We start from the raw sequence: 20,609 nt of genomic DNA, 5'->3' as shown, positions 1-20,609 counted from the left end.
TAAATTCCCCATCATATAAGCACAGACCTGGTCCCATTTCTATCATATGATACAACTGACATTTCATATGGAAATCACTTCAAATTTTGATAAAGTAAAAAATTTGATTGCCGTATATATATACAAGGACTGGATCAATACCATACAAATTAATAGTTCACATATTGTTGAATAAAGCTTTTTGGGTGTAATTTTATCAAGTGCAAAAATGTCAAAATTAAAAATTGAAAAAAAAAAAAAAAAACTGGGTCACTCTCATGTATAAATGATACATAAAACATTGTTTTTAGCAATAAAATTTATAGGTGCAATAGGTATCACTATGCAAATATATATATATATATTTGTGAATGAAATTCATGAAAATGAAAAAGATTCCACTTTTCTTGGAGAACTCATGTGGTAAGAAGGCACAATTCAGTTGAATATAAAACATTTATAAGTCCGAATTCTCCAGCGCTGATATAGTGGATGAATTACTGTGCTTTAAAGATTTTTACAATGAATTTCCTGAAGCTGCAACTGAAGTTATGAAGGAAAAATATTTTATTCAGGATGCATAGCAAACTTTCAGTTGTATCTGCAATTAGATATATAATCCAATGATTTTTTTTTAAGACTTCAAGATTCAGGCTTATCATTAGTTACATACATATTATTTGAATTAAGACTATATTAAGCTGCAATTAATGTTGCTTGATGATTTAACTTTCATGTATTTATTCACTTTATAAAATACTAATTTTAATGGAATTAGACATTTTAATATTTTAAAAACTTACTGGAGGGGGGGGGGGGAAAAGCCAAGATTCTAAAAAGGCACTTGTTATACAATTATATTTGAAAAATATATAATAAATCTTGATTAGTTAAATATCAGGGTACAGTTTTTACATTTTGAAATCTTTTATTGTCTTCAAGATGACTAAAGCAGTAACTACACACAATACAAAAGCAATGTTCCGAGTAATGATTTGCATCCACAGCATAAATATTCCCAGGACAGCGAATTTTCAATGATCAGCCACCTAGATTGTCATTTCTAGTATACACATCACAATTACAAACCACAAGAGAAAGTAATGCATCACAGGGTCTGCAGGATTTTGCTCTGAATGGCTGCAAATTGTAAACTGTTCAGCAGTCAGTGAAAGTGTGTGAAAATCACTGGAGGCCAAACATTGCTATACTTCCAAACAGCAATGATGGTGAAAATGGTGGTGGTGTTGAGTTTGAAATTTACAATTGCAGCTATATTTTCATCTTTCTTCTAAAGTTAGTGTTTCCTTTGGATAGAGATGAAGCACTTCCAGTGTTTCAGCTTGATTTAAAGTTGTTAGCTGAAAAGTAAAAATCACATTAAAATACACCAAAAAAAAATCACATTGCTGTATAGTGTGTATAAAATAAAATAAACATTTCACTGCTTTGTTTTTTTAATAAATCCATGTAATGTAAGCAAAACAAATGGAATTCCCAAACAATGAGTACTCTCTGTCATGCTGCTTTCTCTATAGCTGAGTTAATAAAGATAAAAAATTATTACACTTCAATTATTCACTGAAATTAAGTATAATGCAACTGATGTGGTCATTAGCCTCTACATACAAGTACTGTCCAACCACAGATGCAAAACCCATGGCTGGCAATGTGCCAAGAAGAGTCAATTCATGTTGAAGGGAAGAAAGGAATAAGGTGATGTACAAATTCGTTACCAACATGTAAAATCATGTGCTCTAAACATAAAATTTTCAAACTGTTGTAAAAGCAAAATAGTTACCACTTTAAAAATTAGAATTTTCATAAAAGAAAAACTAATTTTCCAACATCATTTGCACCTGAAAGTATCTTCAGGACTGGGATAAGGTGGTACAACACCAGGCTACCATCACTCCTATCTCAGTATCTCCCATAATGCAAAACACATCTCCTTGTGGATATGTCTAATGTTATGCATTAAGGGAAGGGCCAAACCCAGACTAGTTTCGACCTTTATTGAGGTCTCTTCAGTGGGAGCCAGGCCCAAGTGAAGATACCAGGCAGAAGCATTAGCAGGTCATCTCTACCTATAGGAGTTGCCAAATGGTGTGCCACCCTTTTTTAATAAATTACTCTGGATTTAGAGAAAGATGTTGAAAGTTTATTTTTCACTTGGTTAGAGTATAATAAATTTAGTTTAATCCTATATCCAAGTGTGAGCAAACAAAGTTTGCACCTGAAAGTATCTTCAGGACTGGGGTAATTGTGCATCACCGGGCAACTCGTTGCAAAGGTGGCGCAAGCTAACATCACTCCTATCTCAGTATCTCCCATAATGCAAAACCCATCTCCTTGTGGATATGTCTAATGTTATGCATTAAGGGAAGGGCCACTACCCAGACTAGTTTTGACCTTTATTGAGATCTCTTCAATGGGAGCCAGACCTCAATAAAGGTCGAAACTAGTCTGGGTAGTGGCCCTTCCCTTAATGCATAACATTAGACATATCTGCAAGGAGATGTGTTTTGCATTATGGGAGATACTGAGATAGGAGTGATGGTAGCTTGCTCCACCTTTGCAAGGAGTGTCCTTGTGTTGTACCACCTTATCCCAGTCCTGAAGATACTTTCAGGTGCAAACTTTGTTTGCTCACACTTGGATATAGTATTAAACTAAATTTATTATACTCTAACCAAGTGAAAAATAAACTTTCAATAATTTTCCAACGTATAATAATAACCACTCATCCCATAAAATGCACTGATTACTCTATCAGAATGGATTTGCCTTCTGCCATGTGCAGAAGTGTTGAGGGGTCTCGCATCTATGGTCACACAGTAGCCTTCATGGGCAAATTTTGGATAAAGAATTAAACTAAGAATATAATTGTTTGCCATCTTTAATTTATAATATAACAAAGTGAAAAAACTTTCAACAATTATTAAAGTGTTTCTAAAGCATTCTGAGTGTTGATCTCTCTCTCTCTCTCACTCTTTACATGATAACTAAGTCTTTTCATGAGATACTGTTAGCTCTTCCAGATCTAACTCTTTTTCGTGTGTGTGTGGGGGGGGGGGGGGGGCAAAAGGAGTATTTTATATTTTATTTATCAAAATCTGAATATGGAACTCAGATAGGAACATACAGTTGGAATCGGATTTGTTGATACCACCCTTTTCTTTATCAGATTTCATCTGGCATATGTTGTTATATTTAGATAGTAGTTCTCATTTTGATCTACAACTGCAAAAATTTGAATAATCATTTGTTGGTGGAGGCGGTAATAGATACAGACGCATTAAGATTATCAGTTAAGAGTTTTCTTCTAAGCAAAGTACCGTAACACTGTGGAATTATTCTTGTTGCATATGAAATTCATGAATATGACAAACTACAAACATCTTTCCATGGAATAAGCAATGTACCATTCAATCAGAAATCAAACATCAGTAAACCTGCTTTCTAAGTTACTTCAAATAGTAACTGAATAATTGTGAATGATGAATTTCTTGAGCCTGCAACAGTAACTAAAGTCATGAAGGGAAAACATTTTAATTCAATATGCATAGTAAACTTATTAAACATAGTAAATACATACATACATACTGGAATGAACAAATATGAGAAGTGTGATTAAAATTAAATAAACAAATTTAACAGTTAATGAAGTGTATGCCCCCCCCCCCAAAAAAAAGGAAGAAAGTGATGACAGTTACAAACAGAAGGAATATATGAAAAATAAAATAAAACAGATAATATAATTCAAATAGAAAAAAAAAAGGTAATAATAATACAGAAAAATTTAGACAATGAATAGTAAACAAAAATGGAAAATGACTGATTGATTATATAATATATATAATCATTTAAAAATAATGAATACATTATATAAGCATAAAAATAAACATAAATATACATTATTATTACATAACACCTCCAGGAAGTCCAAAGACTCATTGAGGGAGAGCACCTACTCTACAACTCTCCGTATCCACCAACCGCAACTACCTTCATCATCTACACCAGTGTTTCTCAAACTTCAGATATCCGCGTACCCCTTCTTAAATTTTCATTATTACCAAGTACCCCCTAATTAATTAAAAAATAAATTCATTATTTAATTAAAAATAAATAATCAAGTTAATTAAAAAATTAATTTAAAATGTCTATTTTATTTGAATTTATATGTTCATGTAAACAAAAAATATGATTTATTTTTAAATTTTGGTTCTCTAGATATGTCAGACGACATACTCATCAATTTCATTTGATCCAGATGCAATATCAACGCGTTTTCTTGTTGCTTACAGCTAATATTTGCTATATTGCTCTCTTTTGGGGGTTTTATAAATCCAATCTTTAACCAATGATCCATACGCAAGAATTTAAAAGCTAAAAAAAAATACTGCATTTACTCAAATATAACTCTTAACTTTTTTCCCAAAATTAAAGCTAAAAAATCGTGTTGCGAGATACATGCGGGAATTTTTGGAAACTAAAGTTTTTCAGAAAAAAACTGAAAATAGTGCGACTTACCAAGAAGCTCCTACTTGCTATCACTACTTTTGGCATCGAGAACAGTTTCTTTGTGTGCATCGTCAAAGTCATCTACCCAAATAGCGTCACCTTCTTTCCCATTATTTTGAGCAAAAATTACCAGTAATTTACAAGACTCGAGATACGTAGAGCAGCGAAGAACTGCATATGATTGGTGCGGTATTAACAAAAGATCTCGCAAACCAATGACAAATTAGCATTTCAACAGTTCAGTTGAAATGCTAATTCCCTTCAACTGAATTCCATAATATCTGAAACACATTCACTATACATTTCTTAGTTTTAACATGTTAACGACAGGGGTGGTGTCAAGCAAAACCTTATGTTCCACCAGCAACATATGGTTTTGCTTGGTCTATACGGCAGTTTGTTGGAGAGGGGATGTGATTCATTAGTTAGTGCCGTTTTATTCCTGTTGTCTCTAATTGCACTGTTTGTTGAAAAATATGACTCCTTTAATTATGCATAGCCGAAAATTGCCACGTACCCCCTAACGACCTTTCGCATACTCCCGGGGGTACGCGTACCACACTTTGAGAAACACTGATCTACACCAACTGCCACTGCTAGTATTTTCACAGACAATAACAAACATCCATGCCCACGGCAGGATTCGAACCCACAGCCTTTGGCTAGAGAGCAGATACGCTAACCACTTGGCCAACCAGGCCGGCACCTGGTGTACATGAAGGCAAAAATTAATAATAGACTACCTCATAGCAAATGAAAAAGCAGCAAATCTATTCCTAGATATTAAAGTCAAGAGAGGGCAAGAAATAGATATGGATCATTTATTTAGTGCAGGCAAAATTAAAGTTTCCATCAAATTGGTAACATGATAATAAACAAACTAGTAAAACAAAATCTAATTACAAAGTAAGACTACTAAACGATTTAAGTATAAGAAATTTATACCAACATAGTATTAATCACTATTTAGAAATAATACAAGAAAATGAAGGCATCAAGAAAGAATTTAATAATATGCAAGAAATTATTACATCAGCAGCATATGAAAGTCTAGACACAAAAAAACACACCATAAAAATAAAAAATGTACATATAATGGGACAGTGAAATAAAAACAATAATTGAAAATAAAAATCTTGCCTTTAAAAGATGGCTAAGTAATAAAAAGCAAGAAGATGAAATTGATTATTTAAAAACAAAAAGCAATAGCCAAAAGAGAAACAAGAATGAGACACAGAGAAAGCTGGGAAAAATTCATATCATACCTAGGAAATGATATATACAAAAATAAGACCCAATGCCTAGAAAATACTGAAACACATGAAGATATAAAAGAATTCTTAGATTATTTTCCAGATTTTTGGACAGATAATACTAACATAAAAAAAGAAGAAGAAATTACAAAATGCTTTAAACGATATAACAACAATGAAAGAATTAAAACGACAACCTCTTAATAATATAAAAAATTATAAATCTGAACTGTATAAATTTGCTGGGAAAAAAAAAAATCTGAAATACCCATATTAAACAAAGAGACAAGAAAACCAGTAATTACAAAAGTATTAGTTTATTGAATACATGCTATAAAATATATAGAAGAATATTTTATGAAAAATTGAAAATATACAGTGAAAAATATTATTAATGATAAAATAGATTTAAAAAGGATGTTCTACAATGGATGACACTTTTTGTTTAAAACTACTTACAGAGAAAAGAAGAGAAACAACAAACTCATCTTTTGTTCATAGATTTTGAAAAAGCATTTGATAAAGTAAAAGAGGCATAATGTTTGATATATTACAAAGATAATGATATAAAAATAAAAGTAAATGAAAAAATGTCTGAAAAACAATCTACAAACCAAGGATTAAGACATAGATGTCCTCAATCTCCAACACCTTTTTAATTTATATTTATGAAATATTAATACAGTGGCAAAAACTTTAAATAACCAGGTATAGAAACACTTCCCAGAAAAATAATAAACACACTATTATTTCAGATGATAAGGTAATAATAGCTGATAAGGAAGCCAATTAAAAGACATTATTAATTATGCCATTAAAACAATGCCATTTTGTGGACAAGCTCCAGTTATAAGTAAAATGGTTAGAACAGATAAACACTTTTAATTATTTTGGATGCAAAATATATGAAGGAGCAAAAATACACTGCTTGAAAACGAAGTCAACAGACACCATAGTATGAGGAACAAACAGCCCTGGTACCCACCTTAATAAGTATTGCATCATATCAGTGGTTCTAATAGGCACTTAAGCTCCCATGGGCTTCCAACTATTCTTGACTTCTCAACCATACTTCAAGGATAAGGTGGTTAAAGCCCTATGCCTTCTCAGAGTGTCCTATCTGTAAATGTATGTATTCATGGGGCTGGTTTGCCTGTTCTGGGGGAAAAAAACTGGACTTTCTGGGTGGAAACCCCCCCCCTACCTCTGTATGAGACTGGCTAACTCCATATAAGACTAGTTGAAAGAAACCAGATAAAAGTTAGGTTCCTCATGACTTGGACAGGAATCGAACCCAGAGCTTTCTGACCAAAGGGCTCCCATCTATACCCACTGAGGGTCACCTTAATAAGTAGGACCTCTTTTTGCTACATTGACTGCGGCAATCCTATGGGGCATACTTTCCAAAATGTACAATAGCAATCAATAGGAATTTTGGACCATTCTTCCTCTATACGATGAGTCTGGTCTGTTGTGGAGCAGATGTCCTTTGACCTCACCCAATGCTCCAATTCATCCCACAAATATTCAATAAGGTTGAGATGAAGGCTCTGTCAAGTGTGGTTATGGTTATGTCCACAAACCACACAGTTACAACAGCAGCTTTATGATATGGTGCATTGTCTTACTGAAAGAGTTCTGAATATTCTTTTTTGTGCAGATTCATGTTTCAGTTAATGCTTGAACTCCACATTCAACATGCCGGCTGGCAAATGGTGGTTTTTACATATTATCCTTCATAGCACCCTATGGTCATGTTCAGTGAGTGTTGTATGTTGTCCACTGCAGATAGCATTTGTGGTTGACGCTCTGCATTTCTATCTCAGTATGATATCACTAACTGTTGACCTGGGATGGGCCCCTATTTTTCAACAATTTGCTGAACAGATAGGTTTGCAACATGGCATCCTATCACAATGCCCCTTTCAAACTCTGTCAGTTTCCTTCTTGTAACCATTTTACCCAGACACAGTTGCACTAACTTGAGAGCATATTCCTCCAATTTATACTGACTATAAATATGTGACTTGTTACATGGCATGATGCACCTTGCCCATGGGGATGTCCATTGACTTCTTTTCAAACAGTGTATATAAAATTAAAAAGTTCAAAATTTTTACTAATTAGAAGCCTAATAAATAGAATGTGCAATCCAAATATTGTACAAAAAACAAACACACTTGCAAATGTATAATACTTTAGCAGTACCTACATTATTATATGGCAGGCAAATTTGTACAATAAAGAAACAAGATAAAGAATAAAAACAAGTGAAATGAGATTCATGAGAAGAATGCAAAATGCATTATTAGTATCAATGCATCAATAGAACAAAAACAAACATAATTGGATAGAACATGTAAACCGAATGGTCAACACCCAATTATACAATTAATAATTTATAAACCAAATGGGAAGAGAAGGCTGGATAAACATCAAAAGAGAATATTAAATTGCAAATGAGACTTGAACAGACCACATGGTTTATATCCGTATTTAGCATTACGATGATGGTAATAGTACACTTCTGGGTGTTGTCTAGGATGAGATACTTACTGCCATGTGAGCAACCCTAGAAATGCAAACATTTATGAAAATAGCAATTAAAAAAATGAAACTCAGATTTTTCTGACATTCTAATAATATATCTCACAAATTTCAATTGAAATATATCTCACAAAATCTCCCCTAAAAATTCCTGATGCTAAGAGAACAGGGAAATCTAATTAATCTAAGCCTGATAAAAATGCAAGCAGCTGCTGGTCACTATCCAGGTTCAAATCTACGAAAGTTTACATTTCAGAATAGATGGAACAGCCCGCTTCACATTATTTTCTCCAACGGCTTCAATTTCCAGATGTTCAATAACCACATCAAACAGATTCCTTCTTTCTTCCAACCTACTTGCTCACACACAGCAGTATGGGCTACAGGTTTTGTAAACCCTTCACATACATACTGTATCAAGGTGCACAAAAATGGCAAATTTACTGTATGTAACAGATGTCATAAATCTTTAGTTACTAGTAGCTAAGGTAACAAATGCATTTGAAATTAAACTAATACAGAGAGAATTCTGAAATGCTATATGCTGTTTTATATATATATATACCCCTCCCCCTTTAAATAGGAATTTTGATGAGTGTTAACCTTTAATTTAATTTAAAATCATCTTTCTAGAGGTAGTAACATCGATCATCCAAAATTATTTATTCTTTTATTGTTATCAGCCTCAGAACACTAAGTAATATATTCCTCAGAACACTATTTTAAGTAATAATTCACTTTGTTTTACTTATGGTTGTCTTGAGTTTTCAGGAGAGTTCATTTTCCAGTGATGAAAGACTTGTTATATAGTTTCAATGAATTTATCACACTTGAAAAACAGTGAAAGTGATTAAAAATTATATAATATTTGAAAAATCTGTAACATCAAAGTCAAATTTATAAGTATGGGAGAAGTTTTGTTTCACTGATTTTTGACAGATAATAAGTAGTGTTACAGCAGAAACTCAGAGCAAATATTCAACAACTGCTACACACCGCAGAATCATTCACTAATGCTTTGCAAAAAAATCGTCTGCCATATTTCATAACTCCCATCCCAAAAAAGGTGGTCAGTCTATCATACAATAGGTTAGCCAGTGTGTGTGTGATGGGCAAACTAAGGAGTAGATAAACTAGGATGATCTAATACCAGGTGACAAAATTTATCTTCTTCTTCTCTTCCGTCTAAGATGGGTTGAGTCTTCTCTTGAGCAGGATCTTCCAGTCTTCTCTATTCCTTGCTGTTCGAAAAAGTTCCTTATATGTTCTGCATCCCAAGACGTTCTTTATTAATTTCAGCCAGGTAATTCTTGGTCTTCCAGGTCTTCTTTTTTCAGTTGGAAAAGTAAATTTATCTATAACTTAAAAAAGGAAATCTCATAACCATCCCACAAAGCTTCAATGGCATTTAAATCCACAGATGGGGGAGCAGAAATACTACTCAGTCAAACCTAACTGAGGATATACATCAATTAAAAATGAGGCAATAAATTACACAACCACAATAATTAACTTTAATGAAATGAAAGTACAGATATTTTCTCATCTGTTGACATGTACAAAAGAAAAACTTTCACCTCTATCATTAGCTGGCGTGTACCAGATACCGTATGAATGTAATCTAACATACTTTGGGAAGACACATCATTCTGTGGAAAAAGGAATTAATGAACATCAATATTATATCGAATACATGAAACCTCAAAAGTCTGGTCTGGCACAACATAGTATTGACACTAAACACAGTATCCATTGGGATGAAGCTCGTCTTTTGGGAGAGAATGATTGTCTTCCCCCACCCTCCAAAAGTTTGGGAGATTCTTATATTATGTAACCATCAAAAATAGTTTTTAATAATAGTTTTAATGTTATTATTTATTAATATTAATTCAAGCTTGCGGCAACAGTTTTTAATTGATAACCCACCACCTGCTGTATGTACCTTATATTCCTTTGATTTGCTTGTTTCTACACACTGATGATGTATGGTTATTTTTCAGTACAAAATATCTGTACCTTCATTTCATTAAAGTCAATTACTGTGGTTATCATGTAATTTATTGTTTAATATATTTTCATGTTATACTAAAAGAGAGAAAGCTTGAAATTGACAAACCAAATGACATTTGCTAACACTTAAGTAGTCAATAGTCAATCTGGACTTCCAAGTTCATTGTTTGAACAATATGATAATTTTCTGTCACTTCACTTGAACTTAAGATGCACAAAAGATTTCAATGCAATTACTATGTGACATTATACAACAGCCCAAACCACAGAGCTGCTTTACATTCCATAGTGTGCAAACTGTTTTTAACTGTGACTCTTTTTTGATTATTAATATGATGAAACTCCTTAAACCTTCTATTACTATAATATTTCTTTGCATTTTAAGAGGAGAAACATTTATGTGCCCATTCTGAACATAATAACAATCACTATTTATTTAAATGAAAATGAATGCCAAAATTAACAAGAACGATGTTCCTGGAGAGTAAATAATAGCCAGTGTGTGGCATATATTTATATATATATACTGGAAACTACAAATTTCATTATCCTTCAGATAAAGTATGGAATCTTTTGTTTTTAAGCCAGTTAATATGTAGATTTACATATTTACAAATGATATTGAAAGCAATGTAAGAATTGCTGCTTTCAATATCAATGTCTTAAATTGAAAACTAAACTTTTTTCCCCATATGAATGTCTTAAAACAAACGTAACATTTCAATTAAAGATGCCAAGAAATTATATTTTTCTTTAATCCTTTATCCAAGTGTAAGTAAACAAAGCCTGTGTGAAGTATCTTCACAACTAGGTAACTTGCATATGTAGAAGTCAGTGACTTCACATTAATTGTATTAATATTCCATAATCCAAAGCACACATTCTTTCGGGTGTATATAATACTATGCATTATGGGAAGAGTCACTACCTAGACTGGTTTTGAACGTTGTATAAGTAAAATATCATCTCCAAAAACAGACAATCCCTTGGATAACTCTTAATCTCCATGAGGGACCCAAAGGATCATTACAATTCAATTCCTGATCACTCAACTCACTAGGGAAGTTTATCCCTAGATTAGGAGTTGTAAAAAGTAATTTTGGTAAATGTCTGATGGAAGAAGAAGCAGTAAAAAAAAAGATGGAAAGAGTATGTAGAGGATTTGTACAATAAAGATAATAATATTGCAGGAGAATTTGAAAGGAGAGAATTTGTTGAGGAACCCATGATAATGAAAAGTGAAGTGATATCAGCAATGGAATAGCTGCCAAAAGGAAAAGCTCCTAGAGCTGATGGTGTGTCAGTGGAATTATTGGGAGCAGATGGGGTTGAAGTAGTGAATACATTGACTGAAATTTGTTAACAGGTTTTGAAGAAAATATACTGGCCTAGGGATTGGAAAACATCAGTATACATCAGTATTCATCATAATTCCAAAAATAAAATCTCAAAAGTTGTGAGAATTATATAACCATCACTTTAATTTCACGTTATGCTGAACGTGATCCACCAAAGGTTGGAGCCATATGTGAATAGAGAAATGCCACAAGAACAGGCAGGCTTTAGGAGAGGTAGAGGAACTAGAGATCAAATAGCAAACATGAGATGGATTATGAAAAGAACAAGAGAATTTCAAAAAGAAGTATTCATCTGTTTTATTGATTATAAGAAAGCTTTTGATTGCATGTATTAGCAACAGACTGTGGATTGTAATGAGATCAATGGCAATAACTGAACATCTAATTCTCTTAATAACAGAGCTATATTAGCCAAGAAGCTTCAGGAAAAACAGCTTTTGGAGAAACAGACAGTGTTCAAGTGGGAAAAGAGGTGCAGCAGGATTGTATACTGTCACCCTACATTTTTAATATTTATAGTGAATATATTATGAGGATGGCTGATTTAGACAAAGATCCAGCTAGAATTAAGAATGGTGTTAGAAAAATAAGTTAAGATATGGAGATGATACAACCCTCATAGCAGAAACTAAAGAAGATTTGGAACAGTTGATTCTATTGGTTAAGACAGAAAGTAACAAAGCTGGGCTTAATTTAAACATCAGCAAAACAAATTAATGGCTTCTGGCAATTTACATGAATTTATAATAGAGGGGAATAAAATAGAAATTGTTGAAAGTTTACTGGGGTTCAGAATCAGAAATGGCAGCAAATGTGAAGATGAAATTAAATGATAGTCATGGGGAGAATAAAAAGCAAAAAAAAAAGTGCTTGGATATATTAAACTAAAGACACTAAGAAATTATCACATTATCACTTTACAAAAAAAAAAAAGTTCAGAAATTATGGGAATATGCCAGCCTGGATGATCAATGTGGTTGGCATATCTGCTCTCGAACAAGGCTGTGGAGTCAAATCTCACCACAGGCATGGAGGATAGTAATTCTTGTAGAAAGGCTTATATGCTGGTTATACATAATTATTAATTAACTTAAGGAATTCACAACACACAATAGAATATAAATTAAATTACACATTAATATATATTTCCAATTTCCAACATATCAAGAAATCTGAGAAATTAAAAAAGAGCTCGACCTCTGAACCAAAACTTCCAACCAACACTGTTGTCAACCTTTCTTCAGTTATGTTGAAGCCTATAGCACTCATCGCACTATCACGTGGCCACAACATTGCCATTGCTCCCAGGAAGATACCAGCCGAGGATATAATGATCCAGATCAAACGTGGGATCCGCCACCTTCCATACCATATCGCCAACAATATTAGACTGGACGTAGCTTGTGTTCTCACCAAAGCAAGACCACCAAAAACCAACATATCCAATAGTCAATATAAAGCTCTGCAAGAATTGAAGAAAAACAAAGAAATAGTAATCACCAGAGCGGATAAGGGGAACGTCACTGTAGTACTCAACTAAACGGACTACAGAGGTAAGCTTAATGCTCTATTATTAGATCATGCTACTTATCTCCCCATTGAATACAATCCCACCAACTCACAAATTAGAAAACTCCATAGGCTCCTTAAGAAGGTCAGTTCTTGGCCTGTGGAAGTTATTGACAAATTAAAACCATTTAACTATCCACCCCCCCCCCCCCCCCGCCGTATATATGGACTCCTAAAAATACATAAAGAAAAGGTGCCATTACGTCCCATAGTGGATGGCATTGATCCCCCCCACATACAAATTATCTAAACATTTGGCCAAAGCGCTCACTATACTGGCAACATACATAAAAAACTCAGCCCACTTCAAAGCCAGCCAGCATAGAAAACCTTACACTAACATACTGACATAATGGTCAGCTTTGACGTCTCCTCCTTATTCACAAATGTCCCACTCAAGGAAACTTTAGAGCTAATCCAAGCTAAATTTTCTCCCGATATCTCAGCCCTATTTCAGTTCACAATGAGCTCAGGCTATTTCGTTTGGCAGGGAAAATTCTACAAACAAATAGAGAGGACAGCCATGGGTTCACCACTCTCCCCACCCTTGGCCAATTTCTTTATGGAGACCTTTGAAGAAAAAGCCTTAGCTTCTGCCCCACAAAAACCAACCATGTGGCTTCACTACATTGATGATATGTTCGCTATTTGGCCACATGGCTCTGATACACTCCTCTCCTTCCTAATCAACCCCAGAATCAAGTTCACCCTGGAGAAAGAGGAAAACAACAGATTCTCTTTCCTAGACACACTAGTCACCCGCCAGCCTGATGGAACATTGGTTTTCTCTGTTTATAGAAAACCCACCCATTCAGGCAGATACATTCACCAACAATCCCCCCTCCCCCCTCACAACAATTTGGAGTGGTGAAAACACTATACAACAGGGCTAAACTAATCTGTTCTAACGACATGGTCCTGAACACTGAACTAAATCACATCCTCAATCTCAGCCAATGGCTAACCCCCCCCCCAAAAAAAAATCCAAAAAATATTAAAACCTTCAAACCACAGCCCCCCCCCCCCCCCCTCCACAACAAAGATTACTCTAAATCCATCACCATTCTCTACATCTGAGGCACCTCGGGGGAAAATTACCAAAATTTTAAAAAAACATGACCTCACCTCCTGTTACAGGCCATACAGAAAATTGGCATTCCCTATCCGCTCCACCAAAGCCCAACCACTTCCCCTAGACCTACCTGGTGTATACCAGGTCCCTTGCAGTTGTAAATAAACTGTCGTACTTTGGCCAAACAGGCAGGACAGTGAATATCAGAATTTCTGAACACAACGACTACATCCAGTTTCACAAGTACAGCCATTCTGGTCTTGCAGACCATGTTCTGGATACACGCCACAGAATACGGTGGAAGAAAGCCACAATAACACACCATAGCAAGTTCAAGTTTGAAAGACTTTTCATGGAATCAGCCTCAGCCCTAAGAAACATGCCAAACCTCAACAAATTTGGTTGCATGAGTGCGCCCCAAATTTGGGAGACATACATCATGAGACCTTCAGCCAATGGCCAGGAATACCTACATAGTCCGCTAGGGGGCAACACATCAGGACTTTTAGGAGAAACGATAGCTTCCTGCTTCGTCCTCATTTACTGTATGTAGTGCCTGCATGCATGTGTCTTTATTGTAAGTTCCTTGAAAATGGCAACGTGACGTTGCCGAAATATTGGAAATATATATTCTATTGTGCGTTGTGAATTCCTTAAGTCAATTAATAATTAGGCATGGAGGTTTGTGATTGTCTTTACATGGTAGAGGAATTTCATCACCCAGAGCGAGAGACCATTGCCCTGCTTATTGGAGGGCGGTAGCATCAAAAGTTCCACTTCTGGTTTCTTGAGTATTTAAAAAAAAAATCAATAAAATATTTTTAAAAAAATCATAAAATTAATAAACGTCTAATTTTAGCCACACAAGGTACTAGTGTACTATGGGTTTCAAGTTTTCATGAGTAGGAGTCAAAAATAAAACAATAATAGTAAGTGGAGGTTTCTGTGGTTTAGAAGTTCACATGGTATATTCTGGTAATTGCATCACATTTTTTTTTAATAAGCTATGTAAAACACAATGAATTAATAAAAGACCCGACAAGTTTCGTAAGTCATTTGACTTACATCTTTAGGAGTAAAAGGTAACTAATAGTTAAAACAACAAAAAAGAGATTAGCAGTTCATACTATACAGTTGTAGCAGTCTGACTATTCATAAAATTAAAAATCAGAATGCAGATTCAAAGCAGTGCTGGGTTTAAACAATGCTGGATGATGCCACATTCTGTTTTTCACGTTCATGATGTCTGAGGTATATTTTTTATTAAAGCTGACCAAACTTGGTGGAGAATTAATCCTTGATTTTTATTGCATTGCATTGGTATTTTAAGCATGTCTGCAGCTTCTTTAAATTTCCTTATGTAACAGTTTTTTTCTATGTATGACATGTTTGTATTCTGCCATAGTACATTGTGGTCGGTGGAAGTGGTATGGAAAGCTAGATCTGATTTTTGTTCTCTTCTGTTTTGTACATCCTTTTGGTGTTCGTTCATGTGAATTTCCCCAGATCTTCCTCTCTGTCCTATATAGCAGATGCTGCAAAAACAATAAATTTTGTATACACCTCGTTTTTTTTTTTTAACCCTAAGGGACAGAGCGTATAACATTTCCAGCACAGAAAAACGAAGAATTAGAATATCTAACACAGATCTTTCAAAAGAATGTTTATGAAACCAAGATTATCAAAAAAATCCTCCACACCCCTCCTACAAGCATCTTTCAGAAACAAGATTTCAAAAACGCTATCATGTTTCCATATATCAAAAATGTTACAGACAAGATGGCTAAATTACGTAACAAATATAACAAAGTAGCCTTTCTGCCGTTGGAAAAAAATTCGAGATTTCTACACCCCTGAAACCTCCTCGTCATCCTTTAAAAAAACCAGGTGTTTACAAAATTTATTGTTCTTGCGGCATCTGCTATATAGGAGAGAGAGGAAGATCTGGGGAAATGCACATGAACGAACAACAAAAGGATGTACAAAACAGAAGAGAACAAAAATCAGATCTAGCTTTCCATATCACTTATATCTTATTTTATGCAACCATCAATGAAATATCATGTTGGAGTATTTTATATAGTTTATTAAAAAAATGTGGTCCAATTACCAGAATATACCATGAAAACAATAATAATAAAAAATAATATACAACAATTTGTACAGAGAATATGATAAGGTGATAAGAAAAAAGCTTAATCTTTAAAGGTACCTGTGGCATAATTAAAATTAATAACTTAACACATACATAGCCAACAGTAATAAACTTTGATGAATTAAAAGTACAAATATTTCGTACTGAAAGTAACAGTACATCTTCAGTGTAGAACAAACAGTTAAAGAATTGGAATACAAAGTACAGAACAGTTGGTGGATTACCAAATAAAATTGTCACCGCATACCAGAAAATTACTATTAATAAAATATTATTAAATAATTCTTAAAAACTATTTCATTGATGGTTAAATAAAATTTGAATTTGAATCGAAATAACTGTCTCTCTCTCCGAAAAGTATGGAAGATTCTTATTTTATGCAACCATCAATGAAATATCATGTTGGAGGCTTAATGAATTTTTTACAACACTCAAAAAGAATTAAAATAAAATTTAATACTTCCTATATTTCGTCCTAGTCACTGGGACATCTACGGGGATTACAAAAACAATTAATGTAACATGCACACACAAATCTTACAATACTTAGTCCAACCACATGGGTGACACTAAAGTCCTATCTAGGTGGAGTGCCCTCTAAGGGCGGTAGTAGGTGGCCTGGAATGTAAGGTGGGACCTCTGGCTACTGACCTCTGGATGAGTGTCTCCCAAATCTTCGGAAGCTTAATACAACCGTATATATTAAGATTTGGTTGGTTTCTGAGAGCTGCTGCTGCTGCTTCTAAGAAAAGACTCTCTTTCTTGAATTTGTGTGGTGGAGCATGGTGGTTTTCTTCCATGATACTCTGTGGGTGGTGTCCAAAACATGGTCAGCCAAGCCTGAATGGCCAAGACTTGTGTTCCTCCAGGCAGATGGATGCTGATCTGCCTGTCTGTCCAAAGTATGCCAGCTTACAGGAACAGGGTACTTTGTAAACTCCAGGCAGAGAGAGAGGAGGGAGCTGATCTTTCGTTGAACGGATAAGGGTAGCAAGTTTGCAGTAGGGCTTATATGCTGTGTGTAGGTTGTACTTTTTTAGTATCTTGGCTATTTTTTTGGATGTGCCACGGATGTAGGGTATGGTGATGGCATTTTTAAAATCTTGTTGACGAGAAGGAAGGGGAATTAGGAGGACTGATTATTTTTTTGATACTGTGTTTGCTGTAGCCATTAGAGAGGAAAGTGTTGTGTATGTGGTGAAGCTCAGTAGTAAGGGTGGTTCCACTGGAACAAAGATTGTGGGCTCTCTTGGTAAGAGTTTTAATGATGCCATATTGTTGCGAGGGGTGGTGGTGGCAGAGTTTGTGAATGTATCTGCCTGTGTGTGTGGGTTTTCTGTATACAGTGAAGGCAAGTGTATCATTAGGCAGGCGTGTGACTAAGGTGTCTAGGAAGGGTAAACAATTGTTCTTTTCCTTTTCCATAGTAACTCGATTCTTAGATGTAGGCTATAGAGATGACTGGGGAAGGAGTCTAACGTGTCTGGGCCATGAGGCCAAATAGAGAACACAACATCTACATATCTTAGCCAGATAGAAGGTTTGAGTGGGGCTGAGTCTATGGCTCGTTTTTCAAAATCTTCCATATAGAAATTGGCAAGGGGGGGTGAGAGGGGGGAATCCATGGCAGTTCCCTCTATCTGCTTGTAGATTTTGTTATTCCAAGAGAAATACCCAGAGTTGATGGCAAAGGAAAAGAGATCCAAGATGTCAGGGGAAAACGTTTTCTAAGAGCGATAAGGTGTCAGTTAAGGGAATATTGGTAAACAAAGAGGAGATATCAAAGCTTACCAATAGGTCTGCATTATTCAAGGTTAAATTTTCTGTGAGGGCTTTAAAGTGGGGTGAGTTTTTTTATATAGGAAGTGGACCTTCCCGTGAGGGGATCAGAGAGTTGGCCAGCTGTTTAGACAGTCTGTAGCAAGGTGCATTGGTGGCATCTACATAGGCCTGAGTGGAGAATTGGGTTTGTGGATTTTTGGTAAACCGTATATTTGGGGGAGACAGGAGCGGAAAGGTTTAAGTTCATCACCAGAGCGGATAAGGGTAATGCCACAGTCGTTCTTAATACCAGTGAATACAATCGTAAAATGAACATTATCCTCCGCGATTGCACTACCTACATCCTGCTAGAACACGACCCCACAAAAATACAAGTTAAGAAATTTAAAATCTTACTTAAAAAAGTAACCTCCTGGCCCCCTGGGTAAGCAAAAGGGTAAACAATTAAAAACGTAACCTCCTGGCCCCCTGACGTCACGAAAAAACTTGAACCTTCCCGCTCCCCCCCCCCCAAATATACGGTTTACCAAAAATCCACAAACCCAATTCCCCACTCTGACCTATAGTAGATGCCACCAATGCACCTTGCTACAGACTGTCCAAACAGCTGGCCAACTCTCTGATCCCCTCACCGGAAGGTCCACTTCCTATATAAAAAAAATCACCCCACTTTAAAGCCCTCACAGAAAATTTAACCTTGAATAATACAGACATATTAGTAAACTTTGACATCTCCTCTTTGTGTACCAATATTCCCTTAACTGACACTTTATCTCTCTTAGAAAACGTTTTCCCCTGACATCTTGGATCTCTTTTCCTTTGCCATCAACTCTGGGTATTTCTCTTGGAATAACAAAATCTACAAGCAGATAGAGGGAACCGCCATGGGTTCCCCCCTCTCACCCCCCCTTGCCAATTTCTATATGGAAGATTTCGAAAAACGAGCCATAGACTCAGCCCCACTCAAACCTTCTATCTGGCTAAGATATGTAAATGATGTGTTCTCTATTTGGCCTCATGGTCCAGACACATTAGACTCCTTCCCCAGTCATCTCAATAGCCTACATCCAAGAATCCAGTTACTATGGAAAAGGAAAAGAACAATTGTTTACCCTTCCTAGACACCTTAGTCACGTGCCTGCCTAATGATACACTTGCCTTCACTATATACAGAAAACCCACACACACAGGCAGATACGTTCACAAACTCTGCCACCACCACCCCTCGCAACAATATGGCATCATTAAAACTCTTACCAAGAGAACCCACAATCTTTGTTCCAGTGGAACCGCCCTTACTACTGAGCTTCACCACATACACAACACTTTCCTCTCTAATGGCTACAGCAAACACAGTATCAAAAAAATAATCAGTCCCCCTAATTCCCCTTCCTTCTCGTCAACAAGATTTTAAAAATGCCATCACCATACCCTACATCCGAGGCACTTTGGAAAAAATAGCCAAGATACTAAAAAAGTATAACCTACACACAGCATATAAGCCCTACTGCAAACTTGCTACCCTTATCCGTTCTACGAAAAATCAGCTCCCTCCTCTCTCTCTGCCTGGAGTTTACAAAGTACCCTGTTCCTATAAGCTGGCGTACTTTGGACATTCAGACAGATCAGCATCCATCCGCCTGGAGGAACACAAGTCGTAGATCGTTAAACACAACTATGGCCATTCAGGCTTGGCTGACCATGTTTTGGACACCACGCACAGAGTATCATGGAAGAAAACCACCATGCTCTACCACAGCAAATTCAAGAAAGAGAGACTTTTCTTAGAAGCAGCAGCAGCTCTCAGAAACCAACCAAATCTTAACAAATACGGTTGCATTAAGCTTCCGAAGATTTGGGGGAAACACTCATCACCAGAGGTCCCACCTTACATTCCAGGCCACCTACTACCGCCCTTAGAGGGCGCTCCACCTAGATAGTACTTTAGTGTCACCCACGTGGTTGGGCTTAGTATTGTAAGTTTTTGTGTGCATGTTACATTAATTGTTTTTGTAATCCCCGTAGATGTCCTAGTGACTAGGACGAAATATAGGAAGTATTAAATTCTATTTTAATTCTTTTTGAGTGTTGTAAAAAATCCATTAAACCTCCAACATAACTGATATTACATCATTTAAGCATTTTTTAAATGCTTCCCATGTACTGTTGATATTCTTCCCCATCCAATAACCAATAGCATTGCACTGAACTCCATATACTCCTCAGTTGGACATAATTTCCTGCTTTTGTAGTTCAGCATGTAACCTTTCCTGAATGGAACATTCATACACTTAGCTGCTTTCAAAACAAGTACTGCAAGATCACTGTCACCAACTGAAAGCAGAATACTCGCGTTT

The 20,609-nt window shown here is 35.5% G+C and overlaps 1 protein-coding gene across 1 annotated transcript in view; it reads right to left on the bottom strand.

Moving 5' to 3' along the window:
- Nucleotides 1-253: 253 nt before the first annotated feature.
- The window catches only part of casp (Fas associated factor casp), a 439,916-nt gene continuing 419,560 nt past the window's right edge, over nucleotides 254-20,609 (bottom strand). Inside the window, exon 18 of the mRNA XM_090414528.1 lies at nucleotides 254-1,340. Coding sequence (XP_090270654.1) covers nucleotides 1,260-1,340 — 81 coding nt within the window. The 3' untranslated portion in view covers nucleotides 254-1,259. The remainder of the gene's footprint in view (nucleotides 1,341-20,609) is intronic.

This window comes from Typopeltis vanoorti, chromosome 25 (assembly GCF_054136105.1).
Source record: "Typopeltis vanoorti isolate ZY-2024b chromosome 25, IOZ_Tvanoo_1.0, whole genome shotgun sequence".
NCBI classification, from domain to species: Eukaryota; Metazoa; Arthropoda; class Arachnida; order Uropygi; family Thelyphonidae; genus Typopeltis; species Typopeltis vanoorti.
Note: the sequence above shows the minus strand (reverse complement) of the source record. Positions and strands in the feature narration are given on the sequence as shown.